The sequence below is a fragment of the Oncorhynchus kisutch genome, linkage group LG4, assembly GCF_002021735.2.
Source record: "Oncorhynchus kisutch isolate 150728-3 linkage group LG4, Okis_V2, whole genome shotgun sequence".
Classification (NCBI taxonomy): domain Eukaryota; kingdom Metazoa; phylum Chordata; class Actinopteri; order Salmoniformes; family Salmonidae; genus Oncorhynchus; species Oncorhynchus kisutch.
This window is the reverse complement of record NC_034177.2, coordinates 77845559-77870908: the sequence shown is the minus strand read 5'-3', so window position 1 is coordinate 77870908 and position 25350 is coordinate 77845559. Positions and strand designations below refer to the sequence as shown.

At 42.8% G+C, this 25350-nt stretch overlaps 1 protein-coding gene across 1 annotated transcript in view; it reads left to right on the top strand.

The window, feature by feature from the left end:
- Window positions 1–25350, top strand: part of LOC109890027 (zinc transporter 6-like) — a 74796-nt gene that overhangs the window by 2132 nt on the left and 47314 nt on the right. The window contains exon 4 of the mRNA XM_020481986.2: window positions 7328–7412. Coding sequence (XP_020337575.1) covers window positions 7328–7412 — 85 coding nt within the window. The remainder of the gene's footprint in view (window positions 1–7327; window positions 7413–25350) is intronic.

Here is a 25350-nt window from a genome sequence, read left to right as displayed (position 1 = left end):
ATTAACACAAAAGTGGAAGCTTCCACACTCAGACTTGTAGAGGTTAGCATGTACACTAATATGCCTCCGGGACAAACTCTCCCGCAATGCTCTTTGTTTGGGAATTCCTCAATCCCCCTTCCCAGATGACCCTGACTTTATTATTGCACTCTTCTGGTAAGCTGTTTAGACATCTCATCTCATAGGCAAGCGCCCAAACACCTCATGATAATCTTTCACTCAATGGACTTCTCCATCACAGTGGGAATTGACAGGTCTTGCCAACCCAACTTGGCAAATAGAGTTTTCAGTAATCTGGTTGATAATGGACTTGTCCAGGAAGGCTCAGAGACTTGATGGAATTGTAGAACACGTGGGGTGGCGTGCAGAGTGTAATCTACTTTTTGGCCTACACCAAGGTCCTACTTTTACAAACAAAACCAGGAGTGGATTACAGTGCACAGTTTACAGAGCAAACCAATTCCAAGGCTAAACATTGATTGAATGTGAAAATGCCGCTCCCCTCATGGTATCACATCTAATTTGGGGATGCTCAGCCCGTGTTGTGCAGTGGGTGCAAAGTATATGTTGTCTTCAAGCCCATTAGAAATCGATGGCAAGGCAGTGTTGATTTGTGAAACGCACAGTCTCAGGTAGCTCAGTAATAGCCATTTGCACTAGCCCAACTAAAGTTAATGGAGCTAAAAACAGTCACTAACTAGACCAGTTTGCGAATCTGCAATGATCAGGTGCCACCTTTTTATAGGGGAGAGTGGGGTAAGTTAAGTTTTTAAACATATTCAGCATCACTCAGTTGAGAAATATTATTCATTCTAACAAAGAAATGTACATATTTTAGGGTGTTGTTTATACCTGGAAATAATCAGAATTCATGTAACCGTTACAGTTTTGAGAACATATCTTGTCCAAAAAAGTGGTCTCTTGGCACAACTTACCCCAGGTATAGGGTAAGTTAAGCCGCCTACACATCTTTGTACTGTATGACATATTGCCACTTTTTTAAAACCATGTCTATCTTTATCTCCCAAACACAATTCAATCACAATAGCATTTTGTTTTAAAAATAATTTTAAGCATCTTTTAACACAGGCTTAAAGCTGTAATATGTAACTTTTTGGGTGACCTGACCAAATTTACAAAGAAATGTGTGTTATAGATCTGTCATTCTCATTGAAAGCAAGTCTAAGAAGCGGTAGACCTGTTCTATGCTTCCCGTTCTTAAGTTTAGTTTTAGGGTCTTTAACATTTTGGTTTTGTACACCAGCTGAAACTACAATATTTTGGGTTATGGAAAGATATTTCACAGCGGTTTAGATGGTAAAATGATTCTCTACAATATATTTTCTTGTTTAGTCACATAAATTGAAATTAGGCAAACTATTAGAATTTTAGCAACCAGGAAATGGCGGTGCGATTTCTGTATAGTGCATCTTTTTAAAGGGATACGTTGGGATTTCTGAAAGGAGGCCCTTCATCTACTTCCCAGAGTCAGATAAACTAGTGGATACCATTTTTATGTATGAAGGAAGTTATAGGTAGTTTCGTGAGCCAATGCTAACTAGTGTTGGCGTGATGACTGGAAGTCTGGGTAACACAAGTTAGCATTGGCTCGTGAAACTACCTGTACTGTCCTTCATACTGGACACGGACATAAAAATGGTATCCACAAGTTCATCTAACTCTGGGGAAGTAGGTAAAGTGCCTCATTGCCAAAATACCCAAATATCCCTTTAACACCTAACAAATGATAATTTAAAAAAAACACTTAACATGGGCCTGTTACCTCATATCCCAGCGATAATGCTTTCCATTACATCTGGGATGAAAACACTTTAATTTGCTCAACTTGCTATTGGGTCAACTTACCCCAAGACAAACATTTAGACTATATTGGCCCACACAGCTACAAGGTTGCACTTTCATGCCACACAAATACGGTTGAAGTTTACTTACACTTAGGTTGGAGTCATTAAAACTCGTTTTTCAACCACTCCACAAATTTCTTGTTAACAAATGATAGTTTTGGCAAGTCAGTTAGGACATCTATTTTGTGCATGACACAAGTAATTTTTTCCAACAATTGTTTACAGAAAGATTATTTCACTTATAATTCATTGGATCACATTTCCAGTGGGTCAGAAGTTTACATACACTAAGTTGACTGTGCCTTTAAACAGCTTGGAAAATTCCAGAAAATGATGTCATGGCTTTAGAAGCTTCTGATAGGCTAATTGACATCATTTGAGTCAATTGGAGGTGTACCTGTGGATGTATTTCAAGGCCTACTTTCAAGCTCAGTTTCTCTTTGCTTGACATATTGGGAAAATCATAAGAAATCAGTCAAGACATCAGAAAAGTAATTGTAGACCTCCACAAGTCTGGTTCATCCTTGGGGGCAATTTCCAAATGCCTGAAGGTACCACGTTCATCTGTACAAACAATAGTACACAAGTATAAACACCATGGGACCACGCAGCCGTCACACCACTCAGGAAGGAGACGCGTTCTGTCTCCTAGAGATGAACGTACTTTGGTGCGAAAAGTACAAATCAATCCCAGAACAATGGCAAAGGACCTTGTGAAGATGCTGGAGGAAACAGGTACAAAACTATCTATATCCACAGTTAAACAAGTCCTGTATCAACATAACCTGAAAGGCTGCTCAGCAAGGAAGAAGCCACTGCTCCAAAACCGCCATTAAAAAAAAGACTGCGGTTTGCAACTGCACAAGGGGACAAAGATCATACTTTTTGGATAAATGACCTCTGGTCTGATGAAACAAAAATAGAACTGTTTGGCCATAATGACCATCGGTATGGTTGAGAGAAAAAGGGGGAGGCTTGCAAGCCGAAGAACACCATGAAGCACGGGGTGGCAGCATCTTTTGGGGGTGCTTTGCTGCAGGAGGGACTGATGTACTTTACAAATAGATGGCATCATGGGGGAGGAAAATTATGCGGATATATTGAAGCAACATCTCAAGACATCAGTCAGGAAGTTAAATCTTGGTCGCAAATGGGTCTTCCAAATTGACAATGAATGACCCCAAGCATACTTCCAAAATTGTGGCAAAATGGCTTAAGGACAACAAAGTCAAGGTATTGGAGTGGCCATCACAAAGCCCTGACCTCAATCCTATAGAAAATTTGTGGGCAGAAATGAAAAAGCGTGTGCGAGCAAGGAGGCCTACAAACCAAACTCAGTTACACCTGCTCTTCAAATTCGTGGACTCCGCTATTTCAGCCACACCCATTACTGACCGGTATATAAAATCAAGCACACAGCCATGCAATCTCCATTGACAAACATTGTCAATTGAATGGCCTTACTGAAGATCTCAGTGACTTTCAAAGTGGGAACATCATAGGATGCCACCTTTCCAACAAGTCAGTATATTACATTTTTGCCCTGCAAGAGCTGCCCCGGTGAACAGCAAGTGCTGTTATTGTGAAGTGGAACGTCTAGGAGCCACTCACGGCTCAGCCGCGAGGTGGTAGGCCACACAAGCTCTCAGAACGGGACCACTGAGTGCTGAAGTGGGTAAAAATGGTCTGTCCTCGAATGGAACACTCGCTACTGAATTCAAAACTACCTCTGGAAGCAACGTCAGCACATTTACTGTTCGGCGGGAGCTTCATGAAGCGGGTTTCCGTGGTCGAGCAAATGGGTTTCTATGGTCGAGCAGCCGCACACAAGCCTAAGATCACCATGTGCAATGCCAAGCGTCGGCAAGAGTGGTGTTTCCATTGGACTCTGGAGCAGTGGAAACGTGTTCTCTGGCGTGATGAATCACTCTTCACCTTCTGACACTCTGACAAACAAATCTGGGTATGGCGGATGCCAGGAGAAAGATGTCTGCTGCCTGAATGCATAATGCCAACTGTATAGTTTGGTGGAGGAGGAGTAATGGCCTGGGACTGTTTTTCATGGTTTAGGCTTCTCCAGTGAAGGGATATCTTAACGCTACAGCATACAATGACATTCTAGATGATTCTGTGCTTCCAACTTTGTGGCAACAGTTTGGGGAAGGCCCTTTCCTGTTTCAGCATGACAATGCCCCCATGCACAAAGCGAGGTCCATACAGAAATGGTTTGTTGAGATTGTTGTGGAAGAACTTGACTGGCCTGCACAGAATCCTGACCTCAACCCTATCGAACACTTTTGGGAAAAATTGGAACACAGACTGCGAGCCAGGCCTAATTGCCCCACATCAGTGCCGACCTCACTAATGCTCTTGTGGCTAAATGGAAGCAAGTCCCCCGCAGCAATGTTCCAACATCTAGTGGAAAGCCTTCGCAGAAGAGTGGAGGCTTTTATAGCAGCAAAGGGGGGGACCAACTCCATATTAATTCCCATGATTTTTGAATGAGATGTTTGACGAGCTGGTCTACACATACTTTTGTTCATGTAGTGTACGTTTAAGACCTCATATTGAAGCTTATAGAGAACCCAACTAATGTATTGAACAATGTTAAAAGTATCTACTTTTATGTAGATACAAGCATCATGAAACCTCAACGCAATAAATTGATTTGACTTGGTGAAAATCTGTTTTTTTGGACTTAAGTTCCGTACCACTTTTTCCATGTGGTTTCTTCGGTTACAGACTCCATGAAATTACCTCTTCCCAAAGATTTGGTCAAATGATTAATTTTGTATATAGTTTCCTAGAAACACGGGTGGCTTATCATCCCCCTTTGGCTCAACATACCCCTCTCTCCCCTATAGGTCATCTTTGGTTTGCCCCTGTTTTGTCAAGCCTTTGAAGCATCATCCATCACTTGCACAAAGACAAAGAAGTGGCTATGTGCAACATATTTGACACGTAAACACAACTTTTTTTTAAATCTAGGTTGTATCCAAAATATCCCTGGTATATTTTCCTGGAAGGCTTTTGATTCGCTTTAGGGTACCTGGCAGAGAAACAGGCAAAATGGTCTGCAAAGTGCAATGCTGTTATACAAGCCAAGCTGTAAGAGTATATGTGACCTTGACAGTGAAGTCATGTGGGGGCATGTTATGCCTTAAAACACTTAGGACTTTAAAATAAGGTCTTCATGGAGGATGGATATGGAAATATTCTCTTTTTCTGAGCAATTGTCTTAGTATAGAATAATAAAAACAAAATGTTTATGAGTCAGGAAGACTCTGACTGAATATTGTAGCATAAAATATAGCTCAGTATTTATTATATAGTCTTTTTTTTGTGCTCCTCTTTATCAAGGGATCCAATAATTCCGGACCCCACTATAGGCTAGTATCAAAGGATCAGGGCTGCATGTGAAACCGACATCACTGCTAGTTTAGTAGTATTAGCTTCCTCCCTGAGTACAACTTGGAGTAAACTGTCCGTACCACGGCTCAAACCCGGGTTCCTCTGCCGCTCTAACACGTACGTGACTGACATCCTTGACAACGTACGAACCAGTTGAGCTATAGAAAAAGATCAAATTTAGATTGCACCATTGGCAACATTTTAAGCTGTGCAGTGAGCTTACGGCATGTTCTTATCTCCGTTACACATGGGATATTGGATGGTATAAAGACCGGACTGTAAGGCTTCTGTCCACAGGGACACATTAAGGTTCTTGACTGATACCCTGCTCTCCACTGACTGTGCACTGTGTACAGCGAGGGTACATGGGGGTTCAATCCCCTCTTTAGGAATTATCTGTATGTGTTCCATCTGCCGGTGTACTAGCTAGCTCTGCTAGTGTAGGTCTGCATGCCTCTACCGACGGACCAATGGGATGGCTAGCCTCGGGGCTGCACTGTCTGGGATAAGCTGCTTTTGGCTCCAAGCGGCCCATCTGCCAGAGGTAAAGGCCCTCATCTACAAGAGTAGGGACTAGGGAGAGAGTGTGCTGTGGTGTGACTTCTGACTACTCTCCCTAAAAGCTGTATGGAAGAGGCACTGGGTTTGGTTTTATAGGAACAGAGACTGATTGAGGTAGTCATCTTAGTTCACTTCACATGCATGGAGAAGAGACTAAGTTTTCTGAAATGAAAGAGTTCTAGACTTGATACTTTTAGTGGAGTAAGTGGGGACGGTTGTCTTTCTTGATAAGGGTGTGATTGTGTGATACTTGAGGCTCACTGTGGCTGGACACTGCTCCGTCCTTGCACCTACTAACAGGAGTCTTCTAGAATGATTCTGCTGTTGACCTGGTATTAAAATACAGTGGGTCCTCTCCCCCTGTGCTGTGGAGTAGGCCTATACTCTGCTGGATTAAAGGCATAACAGTGAAACTACTAGTCACACGGAGAAGATGCAGTCAGTCTAACTTCCATCACTACGGAGCGTAACAGTCACTTGGCATGTGTCCTGTATAATATAATAATAAGCCATTTAGCAGACTTTTATCCAAAGGGACTTAGTTATGGCGTGCATACATTTTACGCATGGGTAGCCCCGGGAATCGAAAACACAATCCCGGCATTGCAAGCGCCATGCTTAACCAACTGAGCCACACAGCAGCCATGGATAATTCAGGCTTATAATGCATGCATGTTGCGTGGCGCATGCTCGAGCTGATGATGCAGTATAGTGTTTGTCGCAAGCTGATGATGCAGTACTTTAGGTCGACACGTTATTTATAGATGATATATCAGCAATTATAGTCTGTGACTCAGGTCTTTCCTAAGGGTGTTTGCGAGTGTCACTCCAATGTCAAATTTAACTTCGATATGTGATGTCTTCAGTACAACCCTCAGGAAAAAGATGTGCTGACATGTTTACCTGCAATACCGCCATCACCCAGAGGGTGTCAGTGTGTCATCTCATGTGTTTTTCGTGTGTGTCTGTTAGTGTGTGGTTGGGATGTGTTGTGCAGCATACTGTCGCTATGTTTGCACACACACACACACGGTCACAGCGTTCTGTAGGGCCCTGACGCCACAACAGGCCCACACACACACTTCAGCTCCTATCTCTGTCCCTGGCTCCGGCTGTCACAAGACGCCCTAGCCCTGTCATAACACTGCGCACCGCAGTAATTGTAGATTTCACAGCACTCCAAGGACAGCCTCTGACTCCAACACAAAGTGACAGGCCAAGCAGCAGTGGATGGCCTCGAGTTTGTACTGTCCTCCTCACATTTTTGCTTTCCATTTTTTACATGGTTTGTCTGATACAAAACATTCACTGAATTACGGCGTAGATTAAAAATGTATATTTCTTTAACAGACAGGTTAGACACGGGCATAATATAACCTATCATCCACTTGCATTACCTGTTAATATCCCACTCCCATCAATCCTATACATCTAAAGGAATTAATTTGGTTTGGAAAGCTCTATTTAATGTTATGCTCTGTGTGTTTCAGTCATGGAGAATCCTGATGTTCACCATGCTGAATGTTCTCTGTACTGGTTGTCTGCTGATGTGGTGCAGCTCCACCAACAGTATGGGTGAGTAGTCCTCATCACGTGACAGTGTTCCACACAGCCAGCCAGGCGTAGTAGAGGACGTCAGTGAGAACACTCTGTACTGACATTGTTCTGATATTGTGCTCTGACGTAATTCTGTTCTCCCTAAAGTTGTTCACCTAGGGCCATGGCAGTTCACACCATTAATAACTACTTAGATCTACTCATGATGTCCAGAGAGCGAGAGATCCCATATTATAGATTTAGTCACAGTCCTCTTGACCGAGGGAAATAGTAATTAATCTACTATGATCCGACCTCCCCACCCCCACATTGCAGATTAGATCTTTGCTGGTGTCGCAGTCTTGTTGTGATGATGATCATGGTGAAATCAGTGTGAAATCCTTTTATGATTAATCCCTCTGAAAATTTGTGCAATGAAAAACATGGCAACACAAGCAGCCTCCACCAGTGTTGTGTGTCAGAGACACAGGAAATGGAGGACGTTCAGATATTGAGCGGCCCGAGGAATGCGACACAGACGTCAATAGCCAGCACAAATAAACCGCAGCACCAGGCAGTTAGACCCTTCTGCTCAGAGACAGAGGAGAATGGATCCACAGGACAGGAAACTGTTGGTACACTTCCTATATGGTGTTTATCCACACCGAAACCAAGCTGTGCTAATATTGAAGCCATGAGGGCGAGAGAGAGTCTTTCCTCTGTGCTGTAATGGCATTTTCCAGCCTATATCTGCACAGATCAGCCTTGTGTTTAGGGAGATGGTAATGTGATTACCATCTGTTTATGGAGATGGTAATGTGTAGATCTCATAAGCTGCCCCCAATCTTACATGTCAACATCAATATGATATTATTACTAATTCAAGTAAAGGGATTTTAAAAAATGTTATGCAATCATAAAACAAGTATGATGTCAGTCCCGCTGCAAATAGTATGTGTTAAGCGTAAATCAAAGTCCACAGATGCCATAGTCTGGCGTCCCATTATGACTTACTGTAGCTACACGGCTCTGAGACCACCATCTGCGGGGGACGCACAGCCCGAAAGTTCACCTGCCCACAATTCCCAACCAAAGTGTCTCCGGTACGTTTCCTATATTCATTTGAATGTGTTGACAGTTGGAGTAATTGCTTGAGCTGCACTGAGAATTCGAGAAGTATGAAAGCCCATGTTTACCATAAGACATGAACAGACTGCGTCAGTCTTTTCAATTTAAAGTTAACTACAAAGTAGCCTATGCCTACCTGGCAGAATCATGATTATTTTCTTAAATCCAGTGGGCATTTGTTAAGCAAACTCACATGTGCGCTACAGGAACACTGCCAACCAAACAGTGCTTGGTGCATTGTATAGAGATTGCAACGTTGTATCTGTGCCATTATGGCCCTGGTGACAGGCTCAATGGCGCTGCCCATGCTCTCTCCATTTTAAAGCAGTCAATTTTCTTATGTTAAAAAAAAAGTGTAAGGGCTAATATAGGTGACTTGCCACTGCCGCCTGCCTTGCTGGGGTCTTGAACCAAATCTTGTCATTAATTTTTGGCCACTAGATGGCAGTCATATTGCTTAAAGCCATTTACAAACTTGGCAAACCAATTGAAGACGAAAATGCTCTGATAATTGTCTGCTCGCTCCCAACCAATAGGAATCCCAACCCAATTGACTGCCATTGAAGGCTTCTGCCATTTGAAAGTAATCTCCATGCAAAATGGGTTATTTCCATGTAATGCTCTCTATACATCTTTACAGTGCATGCACACTTAAATTAAAGGGCAACTACACTCAATCAAAATGTCTTAGATTTTTCACAATCCTCAAAAGTGGTCTCCTGTGTGGTAAAATTAGGGCTGGCATAATTAGTGTAACCGTGTAACTGACGGTTATGGATGAAGACTGCCATGAAAATAAGTTAATCGTCATGACCGTAAAACAAATGTATATATGTTTTGGTCGAACAAATCGCTGACTGAGTGACCACAATGCAGCAGCAGTAGCACATATAGAAATAGAATGAATAGAACAGGTTCAGAACCTCTTACCCTGGCAATTTGACTGAACTCATAGGTACACTCGCAATGGTTGCCAGTATTGCGATGCAATAATTTAAATGGTAATGTAGAATGTCAATGTAGGCTAATTTTGCTGTGGGGCAATGAGATTCTGAAAGATTCTGAATCTTTCTCCCACAGCCCTTTTCCCCACGCGTTTCCATGGTAATTCCATTGTGTGTTGGAGTTCGATTGACCTCTTTACCGCATCCATGGCTGCTAGTCCACCCATTATGTCATCATTGACTTGAATGAGTTCATTGTTGTGAACATAGAACATCCAGTCTAGTTTTTTTTATATTAAGTGTGGTTTTGAAAAGCAAAAACATGGAAAGATTATTTGAAAATCTGACCTTCTCCCAACTGTATTTGTTTGCTGTGGTATCTTTTTGGTATTGAGTATTGTGATACTAAACCTACTATCAAACTCCAAATTATGATATTGTGACAGCAGTGAGGCAAAAAAGTATTTAGTCAGCCACCAATTGTGCAAGTTCTCCCACTTAAAAAGATGAGAGGCCTGTAATTTTCATCATAGGTACACCTCCTTCCATCAGCAAGGGCATTGAAGATGAAACATGGCTGGGTCTTTCAGCATGACAATGATCCCAAACACACCGCCCAGGCAACGAAGGAGTGGCTTTGTAAGAAGCATTTCAAGGTCCTGGAATGGCCTAGCCAGTCTCCAGATCTCAAACCCATAGAAAATCTTTGGAGGGAGTTGAAAGTCCGTGTTGCCCAGCAACAGCCCCAAAACATCACTGCTCTAGAGGAGATCTGCATGGAGGAATGGGCCAAAATACCAGCAACAGTGTATGAAAACCTTGTGAAGACTTCCAGAAAACGTTTGACTTCTGTCATTGTCAACAAAGGGTATATAACAAAGTATTGAGATAAACTTTTGTTATTGACCAAATACTTATTTTCCACCGTAATTTGCAAATAAATGTAATTAAAAATCCTACAATGTGATTTTCTGGATTTTATTTCTCATTTTGTCTGTCATAGTTGAAGTGTACCTATGATGAAATGTACAGGCCTCTCTCATCTTTTTAAGTGGGAGAACTTGCACAATTGGTGGCTGACTAAATACTTTTTTGCCCCACTATGTTGTTTGTGTGGTGTCAGGACAACACTAGTTTGTGTGGTGTCAGGACAACACAGGTATGTGTATGTATACTGTATGTGATAGGCGCTGTACAAGCATGTGGCTGTTGTTTTAGCTGTGTGTTATGAGTTTGGTGCTCAGACCCGAGAGGAACGGTAGTGTAGTGGTCTGAGGATTTTATTATAGTGTGTCTGTGGCAAATTAGATCTCTTCCACATCTCTGAAGGTTTTCCAGTCATTGCATATTTCCCCTAATGTGCTGGGCTGAGCATTTGGCTTCCGGTTCATTAGACCATCCTCCTCTCTCCCTCCCCCTTCATAGTAAACAAGGCCAGTGTTACAACAAAGCAAAGCTACACTGCTGTTGCATAGGAGATGTGTGCTTTTCATACATGCTCCGTACTGCCTACGGTGGACTAGTCATTCCAGTAGAGCATCATCAACTGAATGACATTGTGAAAACAAAAGAGAATCTCTAATTGAATTTGATACGATAATGTCCCAAAGGCATGCAGGACGGAACCATAGAACGTGGGGTTTGCATAATTGGGCCAAAATTGGCCATGTCAGCAGCCATATAGTCACACAGGAGGAGGAAGAGCTGTGAGCCTGGTCTGAGAACAATCTGAAGTCCCCATCAGCAGCACCAAGCCTCATCCCTGTGACTGGTCCTAGCTGCTCATTTGTGAGAAAGCGGCTTCCTGAAGAGATCTCCTATTCTAAACTTGAGCAGGAGATGTTTTTCCATTACAAAACTCTAAAGTGGAGGGCTATTACTCCTAATCCTTCCTTGCAGATTGGATAGAATCAATGTTAGCTCCGCAGAGTTTGACGCAAACCTGCGGGTAATCCTTCACTGACCCATAAGTTCAAGTGCAGCATTCGTGGTTGAGCGAGATAATGATTAACTAAGAGAAAATGTGACTACACTTAAATCTCATTGTCTATTTATGGGTGTTTCCAATTCAGTGACACTGAACAAAACACGAGGACTACATGCGGCATTTCTCTCTGACAGGTCTATTTATAGTGCATTTTCAATAAGCGGTTGTTAAACAAGCATGCATAACGCTACTTGGAAGAGAACATGTAATTAACAGTGGCATTGCAGGCTATTACTAGGCTTAGCATGTGAATACATCGACCTAGTGATAGACTAGCACCCTCTCCAGCTGCCTCAGACTACAACAACAGGAGATGGGCTCCTGCCCTATGGGCCATTCTGGCTCGGGCAAGGCTACTTACTTTTTAGGCCTAATTTTGAGTATAAGAGCAGCATAAATCCAAAATAAATCCCTTTTAATAATTTGGTGGGTGCTTATATTTGTGCTATTTCACACATGTTCAAGTGTGTATTATACTCATGTGTGAGAGTGGGGTTACGGCCAGGGGCAGCCATTATCAACAGCAATTAGGGTTAAGTGCCTTGCTCAAGGGTCTACGGCAGATTTTTCACCTTGTCAGCTTGGTGATTCGGACAAGTAACCTTTTCAGTTTACTGGCCCAACACTCTACCCGCTCGGCTACCTGCCGCCCTAAGATGTCATTAGCATGAAGCCTTTCAAATTCAAAAGGAAGACATTGCAGTGCAACAAATGTTTTCTTCCAGTTTCTCATAAATACACTCTCTTAAGAGGCTACTTCCGCTGATATATAGGTACAATATCCTGTCTGTAGCTAATAGCTATGAACAATGGTGGAAAGATAATAGCTTGTAATTTACAGATTAGTTGCTCATTTCAGGAAGAAGAGCCATATGTACCTTTTAAAGGGATAGCAACCAGAAATGTATTTATATAGCTAGCAGATATTGTGGACCTGACGAAGATCCTCTGGATCAAAACATCATTGAAGGTGGTAATTATTTGGGAGTAAACAGTGTACAGGCCTTTGTTCTTTTCATGTATGTACCATTAGCCAAGCACGCACGTTTTTTGATGGATGTGCGTGTGACCACAGCCATTTCTTCAACTGAAAATGTTCTGATTCGATAACAATCGATTTCCTTTCATTACCTATCTACAAAGTATCTGATAATGGTGCCTTCAGGGGTGGTGTTGGGACGTTTCCAGGGATGACTCTTAATTGTATTTCCTTGATTCCTCGCATCCTCTCTCCTCACCTCCTTCTCAAAGCGCATTTAGTGTGTGTGTGTGTGCATAACTGATCCTAAAGTGGTGCGCTGTTCCGTAGGCTGTCGGAATAAAACAGATGAGTCTACAGGAATGTTTGGTGTTGTCAGCTGGTCCGGATCAAATTTTGCACCGGAAGACTAGATAAAGTTTCAAGCTGTTGAAAAATGTCAATGCCTTAATTTGATATGCGTATCCCTCTTTTGTCAACACTTCTTTTAGCTGGATCAATAGTTGCCTGGGATTGTTGGTTGTGTAGGTCATTACAGACGAATACAAACTGACTGCAGTGTGCACTGGGTTATTGTTTTCAAGGCCCATGATCCTCTAGGTTTATTCCCTTCTTATACTGTAGGTTTACTGTGGCAATTATTCTGATGAATTGATACGCGGGATTATACTGGATGATTAGAAAGGGTTACTTTTAAGCATGTTTAATGCTCTGTTGTGATTCCTGGAAATTCAGGACATTTATTTTCTGTCTTGATGGTGTTATGGAACGTAGTGACTGGCCTTGGTTCAGAGTCTTGTTTTTATTGGTTTAATTCACAGTTTAGTGTGCAGTGTGTTTAGTTTCTGGAGAGACACACACACACACACACACACACAACTAATATTTGCGTTTGTTCTATGTGTGTGTTAGTGCATCTGATGTCTGTCTGCTCTGCTCCTTCATAGCAGACAGCCTCCTCTCAGAAGCACTATACTCTGGGACTGTGTGTTCCCACCGTATTTCTACAGCTGGGGGAAGCCAAGCGAAAGGAGGTCAAGTGCCTGTTCTGCAGGCTTATAAACACCCCCCCCCCTCCTCCTTTATCCCCCTCTCATCCTTCCTCCTGCCCGGAGAGAGAGGGAGAGCTGAATGAAAGGGTTTACCCTGTCCTGACAACCCCCCCCAGTCTGAGCGGCTCGCTCAGTGTGGCTCTCAGGAGATTGGCATGGTGGCAAACTGTATGCAGATGCCTCCCCCCCAAAAAGTCTCTGTGGATAAGAGAGTGTGACTGTCAGAGATGGGAAGAGATTTTGTGTGACACTTGAGGTTATCCTGTCTAGGCCCTTGCAGCGTGTGTCCATGTGTTTGTTTGTTTATCTTTGTTTGTTTGTGTCTGTGTGTGCACGTGTGTGTCTGCGCTCCAGTGTGTCTGTATTTGGTGAAGGGAGAGTTAGTTAGTCCCCAGGCCCCTCCTGTTCTTCCCCGCTAGAGCACAGCTGGTGAGTCCCACAGGGCTGTGAGTAAAGGGAACAGTCCTACATTCAGATTCACTTTCTGTTCCAAACAGTTCTCAGCTTTGCCAATAATAAAACTCACTTAATTTATTCCCCATACAACCACATAAAACAATTATATTAGGTGGGTGCTTATATTTGTTCTATTTCACACATGTACAAGTGTGTATTATACGCATAAGTGGATTGGAAATGTGTTTTTGCATATCCCAACTCCCCCTGAGACACCCTTGGAGAGATGGTGACATCTGCTTTACTTAGAATCTAGCCCTGAACACTGATCTATACCTACACTGCTCAAAAAAATAAAGGGAACACTAAAATAACACATCCTAGATCTGAATGAATGAAATATTCTTATTAAATACTTTTTTCTTTACATAGTTGAATGTGCTGACAACAAAATCACACCAAAATTATCAATGGAAATCAAATGTATCAACCCATGGAGGTCCGGATTTGGAGTGACACTCAAAATGTATGTAATGTCCTTAAAACATGTCAAAATGAGGCTCAGTAGTGTGTGTGGCCTCCACGTGCCTGTAAGACCTCTCTACAATGCCTGGGCATGCTCCTGATGAGGTGGCGGATGGTCTCCTGAGGGATCTCCTCCCAGACCTGGACTAAAGCATCCGCCAACTCCTGGACAGTCTGTGGTGCAACGTGGCGTTGGTGGATGGAGCGAGACATGATGTCCCAGATGTGCTCAATTGGATTCAGGTCTGGGGAACGGGCGGGTCAGTCCATAGCATCAATGCCTTCTTGCAGGAACTGCTGACACACTCCAGCCACATGAGGTCTAGCATTGTCTTGCATTATGAGGAACCCAGGGCCAACCGCACCAGCATATGGTCTCACAAAGGGTCTGAGAATCTTATCTCGGTACCTAATGGCAGTCAGGCTACCTCTGGCGAGCACATGGAAAAATGCCACCCCACACCATGACTGACCCACCGCCAAACCGGTCATGCTGGAGGACGTTGCAGGCAGCAGAACATTCTCCACGGCGTCTCCAGAAGAGCACAGGGCGCCAGTGGCGAATTTGCCAATCTTGGTGTTCTCTGGCAAATGCCAAACGTCCTGCACGGTGTTGGGCTGTAAGCACAACCCCCACCTGTGGACGTCGGGCCCTCATACCACCCTCGTTTGAGCAGACCCATGCACATTTGTGGCCTGCTGGAGGTCATTTTGCAGGGCTCTGGCAGTGCTCCTCCTGCAAGGAGGAGGTAGCGGTCCTGCTGCTGGGTTATTGCCCTCCTACGGCCTCCTTCACGTCTCCTGATGTACTGGCCTATCTCCTGGTAGCGCCTCCATGCTCTGGACACTACGCTGACAGACACAGCAAACCTTCTTGCCACAGCTCGCATTGATGTGCCATCCTGGATGAGCTGCACTACCTGAGCCACTTGTGTGGGGTTGTAGACAGTCTCATGCTACCACTAGAGTGAAAGCACCGCCAGCATTCAAAAGTGACCAAAACATCAGCCAGGAAGCATAGGAACTGAGAAGTGGTCTGTGGTCACCACCTGCAGAACCACTCCTTTATTGGGGGTGTCTTGCTAATTGCCTATAATTTCCACCTGTTGTCTATTCCATTTGCACAACAGCATGCGACATTTGTCAATCAGTGTTGCTTCCTAAGTGGACAGTTTGATTTCACAGAAGTGTGATTGACTTGGAGTTACATTGTGTTGTTGTAAGTGTTCCCTTTATTTTTTTGAACAGTGTATATAATAGCTCCATGAGGTTTGCTTTTTTTCATAAGACATTTCGTTTATAGGCTAGAACTAGGTCATGTGGTTCGTGGACAGTATGTTCAGTACAGCTAATGGCCTCATTACCTTATGTAATCTTTATCGAGCTACCTAATATGAGGTAATCTAATGGCAGCATCTGGTTTCAATGTTGTTAAATTAAGACACTTTGGTACTCCTGAGACATTCCACAGTCACAGACTGAGATCCACCCTGATGACAGGAACCTATCCAAGCCAAGTCTGGTCAGAGACTGTTTATTCAACTCAGGGTTGGAGCAGGGGACGATTTCACTACAAGCTGGTGTGGAGCTCCTCAGAGGCCTGTTCTTGTACCCCTATTAATTTCTACTTAAAGTGTGGAGTTCCAGCCTCTTTCTGCAGCCTCACTTTACACAAGCCTATTAATTATTGGACAAAACCAATGTGCTGCTCACCCGTGTCTTCCTATTTAGAGAGCGAAGCTATATCCTACTTGCCTCATCCATCAGGATTCAGTGTATGCTGTCGCTCTGACAACAGTAGGGCCAACTTGTACAAAAGCCATGGGGGGGTTCAGTAACACCACACTTTGAATAGGTGAGAATTGTTATATTGTTGATTACAGCTAGAGATTTTCATGATTATGTTTTCTGTAGGCTTTGTGGCTGTTTATACACCAACTGTCATTGTTTCCACTGAATGGTGAATTGAAATGTTGATCTCTGAGGTCAGGTTTTCTTTCAAACAATTCTCCAATGTTTTTTTTGTGGTCAGCCGAAAGTTTCTTAGTGAGTGCTGGTAGTTGGAGCTAGTTCAGGTTGTGGTTACTGACAGGTCAGTTTTGATGGGTCAACTATCTCAACAATTGTGTGCTTATGTCTGTGTGCTGAACTATATACAGTTTGTTGTCACTGACTTCTCCCTCCCTGGGCCACTAAGGTGTGTGTGTGTGTGTATGTGTGTGTGTGTGTGTGTGTGTGTGTGTGCTCCAAGCTCTTTGTACCAGCCAGCCCAGAATTCGTGTTTCCCTGGTCTCACATTCACCCCCTGTGGTTGTCAGCACGGGCCCAAGGCCCAGACCAGCCGCCGCTTCCTTTGCACAGCTCCCATTTCCCCTGCCAGGTGTTTCTGTGTAGTCAGTCAATAAAGCTTTTAGTTTACATATGGAGCGATCTATTGTTTTAATGTGCCGCGTTGACAGACACCCGAGATGCCCTGGTCGATGCATGTTTCTCTGTGCAATGACAGCCCACTGCTGCAGTTTGCAAATCTCTCCTTTCTGAGATACCGTGTGTGTAACCTGTGTCTATGCGCCAATGCGGTTAGGACCCAGCAGAGCCTGGCCCAGGGTAAGGTGATACACACCCGTGGCCCAAAGGCCCGTCAACTTTTGCTTATCCTCCGATAACCAGGCAGCACTTAATGCCGTTAATGGGCTTTGTTCCCTGGGGTGGAACTGGGGCCGGGAGGTGGGGCTAGGGGCTGAGGTTTGGGGGGGGGGGGGGGGGGGGCTGGGATGGCTGGAGCTGGGATGGCTGGAGCTGGGATGGCAGCAAGGCACAGGGAACAGTCAGCCAATCAGACTGCCTTGGGCTTCTGCTCTGCAGACGACATTAAATATGCAGCTCCTGAGTCATATTCCTCCACTGCGCTCCTTCCCTTTATAATCTCCTATTGATCAGGTCTGAAATCATACTCCAGTGACCTTAATCTGCACACATTATGCTCCATGTATTGGGTTCAACTCTGGAGGGAGCCGGTCCTCTGGGTTATGACTACTTTTGCTGCTCCATGCCGGACAGCTGCTCCATGCCAGACAGCTGACCAAACCGGCTCCGCGCACCAGAGGCAAAATACCAAAACGAACTAAACCAACTACATTAATTTGGGGACAGGTTGAAATGCATAAAAACATTCCTGGACAGTTAGCTAGCTTATTGTTGCTAGATAATTTGTACTGGGAGAAAAACATTGGGTTATTATTACCTGAAATGCGTAATGTCTTTTTTTTGTAGAATATTTACGATTTAAAAAAATATATCTTTTCTTTCACACAAAATTGTGAATGATGACAGACCAAAGGGAGGGTGGTGCCGCTTCTCCTCTAGATGCTGTTAATTTATCTAAAACATCAGGTGTATGCTGATGGTTATTGCCACGATTGTCAGTCATGTAGCTGCTGTACTGATAATCTCACTGCGTCCTTGCTGGGATGACACAATCCTTCTACTGTCAGGGAATGCCGACACCCCAGACAAACACATTGGTTCATCGTTCCACGGGAGCGGACAGTACACAGCGTACCATCATGTTCTGAATAATGGCCAAATCTACTTTGCTCCCTATTTGACTGAATCGCTTAGGAGTAACAAACACAAGTCGAACATCTATCGGCAACCGCTAAACTACCTGTTCACTACCCTCCTGTTCTCCGGGGATGTGCAACTCAACCCTGGGCCTAACATCACCGAGCCATCGATACTCACCGTAGTGGGGAGCAGTGGATGGCCGCGGAGGCGGGTGATTGCTATGCTCCCATGGTTTCTCTCGAGGCACCCAGCTCGAAGATGAAATGTAACTCTCCAAACATATCCAAGTCGCTATATGCGATCCTTGACTCTGCTCTCGGCACGCAAGCTGTTTTAATTAGTTCCCTGCATCCAGTGCAAGCGGAAGGGATAGTTAATTGCACTACCGAACTGCCCCTAATCAAAACGGCCTAAACCCAGCTTCCAGAAAACAGCGAAAATTGTACTATTTTCAATGTCATTCACTCTCGAGTCATCTGGGACCCACGAGCTAAGCCCGAGGGAGTACTAGGGGGCATTTGAACATTCGCGGTGTCATTCCAGGAAGTGATCAAATTCAACATCTTCTTAGACTCCAACCTTTCAGAGACATGGCTCCATAAAAACTCTCCATCAGCTGCTTTGATTGTGCCTGGCTACAATGTTTTCAAGAGAAACAGGATTGAAGGAAGATGAGGGGGTCTGATGATTTACATTAAAGAACATATCCGATGTAAACAAATTGAGTGGTCATGTGATAATGAACTAGAATGTATTGGCCCAAATGCTACTGTCTCCCCAAATGTCTTTTACCCTTATTGGAATGTATAGACCACCTTCCACTAAACGTGTGTTCTTTGATCAATTTAATAACATGCTTAAGGAATGTGATTTTGGGAAAGAGGTCATCTTAATGGGAGATTTGAACATTCATTATCAAGACAAGATTTGTAGCAAAACCCTCAAACGATCACGAATACCTTTTGACCTTACACAGCTAGTGTAAGGTCAAAGGTTGATCTGGTGTTCAGTAATAAACCAGAGAGAGTTACTAAATCATTCAATATGGTTACTGGCCTGTCTGATCATAATCTGACACTTATAGCCATAAAGCTTTCCAAGAACAGGTTTAACCTCTACTGTTAGAGCCTGATCAGCTCAGAACACTTAAGAGTGATTTCAATTATTTTGAAAATGCAATTAAGGGAATTACCTGGAATGATCCCTTGTTCTATACAGGTGTGTGGAAGCTGATAGTCAGTCAGGTTTTTCTATCCACAATCAGAACTACAATAAATGGCTTCCTAAAGAAAAGAAAATCATCTAAACCTGGCCAAAAGACTACTCTTCATTGGCTAAATGTAGAAATAATGGAGACGGATGAAAGAATGAGATTATGCCTTAAAGTCCAAATTAGAGTATGACTTAGATTTACCATGTTGAGAAATAAGATTATGAAAGAAATCAGATTGGCCAAGGCAAACATTTTTTATCAACATGACTGGTGAAGAAAATTGATCTGAGAGAAGATAATAATGAACCTTTCTAGGCCAGGCGTTCCGCTAGTGGAACCCCTCGACAACATTCCGCTGAAAAGGCAGTGCGCGAAATTCAAAAATATGTTTTAGAAATGTAACTTTCACACATTAACAAGTCCAATACAGCAAATGAAAGATAAACATCTTGTTAATCTACCCATCGTGTCCGATTTCAAAAATGCTTTACAGTTAAAGCACAACATATGATTATGTTAGGTCATAAAAAGCAGAAATATAGATAAAATGAATCACTAACCTTTGATCTTCATCAGATGACACTCATAGGACATCATATTACACAATACATGTATGTTTTGTTCGATAATGTGCATATTTATATCCAAAAATCTGTTTACATTGCCGCCTTACGTGCAGTAATGTTTTGATTCCAAAACATTCTGTGATTTTTGCAGAAATACTCATATTAAACATTGATAAAAGATACATGTGTTATTCACAGAATTAAAGATGGACTTCTCCTTAATGCAACCGCTGTGTCAGATTTTTTTTTTAAACAACCAAAGCAACCAGAAAAATATCAGCCATTTTGGAATCAACAAAGTTCGAAACAACACCATAAATATTCACTTACCTTTGATCTTCATCAGAAGGCACTCCCAGGAATCCCAGTTCGACAATAAATGACTGATTTGTTCCATAAAGTTCCATCATTTATGTCCAAATAGCCACTTGTTGTTAGCGTGTTCAGCCCAGTAATCCATCTTCATGAGGCGCAGGCACTTCATCCAGACGACAACTCAAAGTTCCGTTACAGTCCTTTAGGAACATGTCAAACGAGGTATGGAATCAATCTTTGGGATGTTTTTAACATAAAACATCAATGTTCCAACCGGAGAATTCCTTTGTCTTCAGAAAAGCACTGGAACGAGAGGTAACTCTGTCGGGAGCTCGCATCATGAGACCAAGGCTCTTTGCTAGATCACTGACTCAGAGGTCTCATGAGCCCCTCCTTTTATAGTAGAATCCTCATTCAAGTTTCAAAAGACGGTTGACATCTAGTGAAAGCCGTAGGAAGTGCAATTTTATCCATATCTCAATGTGTATTCTATAGGCCAAGCTTTGAAAAACTACAAACCTCAGATGTCCCATTTCCTGGTTGGATTTTTCTCAGGGTTTTGCCTGCCATATGAGTTCTGTTATACTCACAGACATCATTCAAACAGTTTTAGAAACTTCAGAGTGTTTTCTATCCAATACTACTAATAATATGCATATATTACGCACGCTATTCATCCAAAAGTGAAAACCCGCCCCCCCCCCAAAAAAAAGGTTCTAGGGAAAGACTACAGTAACATTGCAAAAAGGCTAGAAATCAATGTGAATGACAGTCTAACACAGGATGCAGTCAAAATAGCAACAGCCTTCAATTCCTGCTTTGTTGACTGCTTTGTTGACTGTCAAAGTACTGACACAGGTTTCTTGGGCTCAGCGCTAGTGAATGACACTCACCCAGTCTTCTTCATAAGGGAGGTTTCTGAGTCAGAGGTGAACAAAAATGTGTTTCGGCTGGACTCTACCTTTCTTAATAACTACAATGAGTCACTCATTGGCCCCATTACTAAGGTCACCAACAGGTCTATTCGTCAGGGGCTATTTCCCAGGGTACTGAAGTTGACCATAACAGCCATCTTTAAATCCGGTGACCCTGCTGACATGAGTAACTACAGGCCCATTAGTATACTACCTGTGGTATTGAAGGTTGCTGAAAAGTGTGTAGCAGAGCAACTGACTGCCCACCTCAACAACAGCCCCTTCACATTACACTACATGCAGTTTAGCTTCAGAGCAAAACACTCCACAGAAACGGCCAACTGCTTTCTTCTGGAAAATGTGTCCAAGATGGACAAAGGGGGCGTTGTTGGGGCTGTATTTCTAGACTTAGGGAAAGCTTTGGATACTGTTAACCATGCCGTTCTCATCACAAAACTGTCCAAGTTCAACTTTTACCCCGATGCCATGATGGATGAAATCATACCTTGAAGGCAGAACCCAGTGTGTCGGTGAGTAATGGAGCTATCTCCCACTCTAAGCTATGATGTGGGCGTGCCCCAAGGGTCAATACTGGGGCCCCTCCTGTTCAGCTTGAACATTAATGATCTGCCTTCTGTCTGTACTTGGTCTGAAGTTCAAATGTATGCAAATGATAGTGATACCTACTCATTCCAGGATTTTTCTTTATTTTTCAATTTTCTACATTGTAGAAAAATAGTGATGACATCAACACTGAAATTACACATGGAATCATGTATTAACCAAAAAAAGTGTTAAACAAATCTAAATATATTTGAGATTTTTCAAAGTAGCCACCCTTTGCCTTGATGACATCTTTGTACACTCTTGGCATTCTCTCAACCAGCTTCATGAGGTACTCATCAGGAATGCATTTCAATTAACATGTCTGCCTTGTGAAAAGTTTATTTGTGGAATTTCTTTCCTTCTTAATGCGTTTGAGCCAATCAATTGTGTTGTGACAAGGTAGGGTTGGTATACAGAAGATAGCCCTATTTGGTAAAAGACCAAGTCCATATTATGGCAAGAACAGCTCAAAGACATGAAGGTCAGTCAATCTGGAAAATGTCAATAACTTCAAGAAAGTTTCTTAAAGTGCAGTCACAAAAACCATCAAGCGCTAAGAAGACATTTGCTCTCATGAGGACCGCCACAGGAAAGGAAGTTTCAGATTTACCTTTGCTGTAGAGGATAAGTTCATTGGAGTTACCAGCCTCAGAAATTGCAGCCCAAATAAATGCTTCACAGAGTTCAAGTACAGACACATCCCAACATCAGTTGTTCAGAGGAGACTGCGTGAATCAGGCCTTCATGGTCAGATTTCTGCAAAGAAACCACTACTGCCTCCCGGGTGGCGCAGTGTTTAAGGGTGCTGTACTGTGTATCAGAGGACGCATGACTTTCAACCTTCGTCTCTCCCGAGCCCGTATCGGAATTGTAGCGATGAGACAAGATAGTAGCTACTAAACAATTGGATACCACAAAATTGGGGAGAAAACGGGGTAAAATTCCAAAAAATAAATAATAATAAAATAAAATAAACCACTACTAAAGGACACCAATAAGAAGAGACTTGCTTGGGCCAAGAAACACGAGCAATGGACATGAGTCCAAATTTCAGATATTTGGTTCCTAGCGCCGTGTCTTTGTGAGATGCAGAGTAGGTAAACGAATGATCTCCACATGTGTGGTTCCCACCGTGAAGCATGGAGGAGGTGGGATGGTGCTTTTCTGGTGACACTGATTTATTTAGAATTCAGGTTACTTAACCAGCATGGCTACCACAGCATTCTGCAGCAATACACCATCCCATCTGGTTTTCCCTTAGTCCCAATATATTTTTCAACAGGACAATGACCCAACACATCTCCAGGCTGTGTAAGGGCTATTTGACCAAGAAGGAGAGTGATGCATCAGATTACCTGGCCTCCACAATCACCCAACCTCAACCCAATTTACATGGTTTTGGGTGAGTTGGGCCGCAGGGTGAAGGAAAAGCAAGTGCTCAGCATATGTGGGAACTCCTTCAAGACTGTTTGGAAAAGCATTCCAGGTGAAGCTGATTGAGAGAATGCCAAGCGTATACGAAGCTGTCATCAAGGTTGGCTATTTTGAAGAATCTGAAATATGTTTTGATTTGTTGAACACTTTTTTTTTTTTTTGGTTACTACATGATTCCATATGTGTTAGTTTTTATGTCTTCACTATTATTCTACATTGTAGAAAATAGTGAAAATAAAGAGAAACTCTTGAATGAGTAGGTGTGTCTAAAATGTTGACTGGTAATGTATGTGCATGCAAAGAGCAAATGACACGCTGCACAAGAACTCACTACTGTAATGGTCCAGGTTACAAAGTGACTCGTGTTTTTTAAATGTTTTATTATTATATTTTTTTTTACATTGAGACAGTCTGCATGTTGTTCACAAAAAGGGCAACTGAAGCTACTGAGCCAGATGTCTGTATCAGAAGAGAATCTCTAGGTGGTACCCAATTTTAAGTGCCTTGGCATCATACTTAATTCAACCCTCTTTTTTTAAAGCAGGTGAAAAGGGTAACTAAAATAACCAAGTTCAACCTAGCTAATTTCCGATTCATATGAAATTGACTATAGAGGTAGCAAAACTGTACTTCAATGCTATTATACTCCCCCACTTAACATACTGCTTGACTAGTTGGGCCCAAGCTTGCTGTTCAACATTAAAACCCATTCAGTGTGTCTACAAACAGGCTCTCAAAGTGATTGATGGAAAGCCCAGTAGCCATCATCACTGTTACATCCTCAGAAAGCATGAACTTCTGAGTTGGGAAAATCTTGTGCAATACACAGATGCATGTCTTGTATTCAAGATCCTACATGGTCTGGCTCCCCCTCTACTTAGTACTTTTGTTAAACAGAGAACCCACACCCATGGCAGCAGATCTGAAAGGTCTGCCATGAGAGTTGACTGTATTGCTGCTTTCCATGTTGTCTGTAGCTTGTGAGGTGTGGAAACACTTTGTTGCTTTTTGTGCTTTTCTCTGTCTGCATGCTACATGTTGCTTGTCCTATGTTTCTCTGTCTGCATGCTACATGTTGCTTGTCCTATGTTGCTCTGTCTAAATGCTACATGTTGCTTGTCCTATGTCTGTGTCTGCATGCTACATGTTGCTTGTCCTATGTTTCTCTGTCTGCATGCTACATGTTGCTTGTCCTATGTTTCTCTGTCTGCATGCTACATGTTGCTTGTCCTATGTTTCTCTGTCTGCATGCTACATGTTGCTTGTCCTATGTTTCTCTGTCTGCATGCTACATGTTGCTTGTCCTATGTTGCTCTGTCTGCATGCTACATGTTGCTTGTCCTATGTTCTCTGTCTGCATGCTACATGTTGCTTGTCCTATGTTTCTCTGTCTGCATGCTACATGTTGCTTGTCCTATGTTTCTCTGTCTGCATGCTACATGTTGCTTGTCCTATGTTTCTCTGTCTGCATGCTACATGTTGCTTGTCCTATGTTTCTCTGTCTGCATGCTACATGTTGCTTGTCCTATGTCGCTCTGTCTGCATGCTACATGTTGCTTGTCCTATGTCTCTCTGTCTGCATGCTACTTGTTGCTTGTCCTATGTTTTTCTGTCTGCATGCTACATGTTGCTTGTCCTATGTTTCTCTGTCTGCATGCTACATGTTGCTTGTCCTATGTCTCTCTGTCTGCATGCTACATCTTGCTTGTCCTATATCTCTCTGTCTGCATGCTACATGTTGCTTGGCCTATGTTGCTCTGTATGTGCTCACTGCTCATTGTTTCTGTATTGTAATTGTTTTTAATAACCTACCCCAGGACTGCGGTTGAAAATTAGCCAGCTGGCTAAAACCGTCACTTTTACTGAAATGTTGATTAATATGCACTGTCCTTGATAAAAAATATATTAATAAAATGATAAAAAGGGGAAACCTAGTTATTTTTGATTGTCTTTGATTCATCTCTCATTCATCCTCCTGTGGATTTATATGGCGGTTGGCAACCAACTTAAGGTGCGTTACTGCCTCCAACTGGACTGTAGTGTGGACCTCCCATCTTTTAATCACCTACGTGGGTATATGCTTGTGAAAACCAATGAGTAGATAAAGAGACGGAGCCAAGTTCTATTTTAGCGCCTGGCTATGCAGACGCTAGCAAGCTTGAATTGAAATTATTGATTAACATGTATGTGTTTGAATTTTTTCAACATGGCCGGTTTGGTCACCATGTTAGCATTAAAATGTATCAGACAACTGGGTTGTCTGATACCACACACTGCATCTGTCCTAACTGATGCAGTGTGTGGTGAATACACTGCGTGATGGATGTAAAAAAACTGAGCTGACGTTTCCT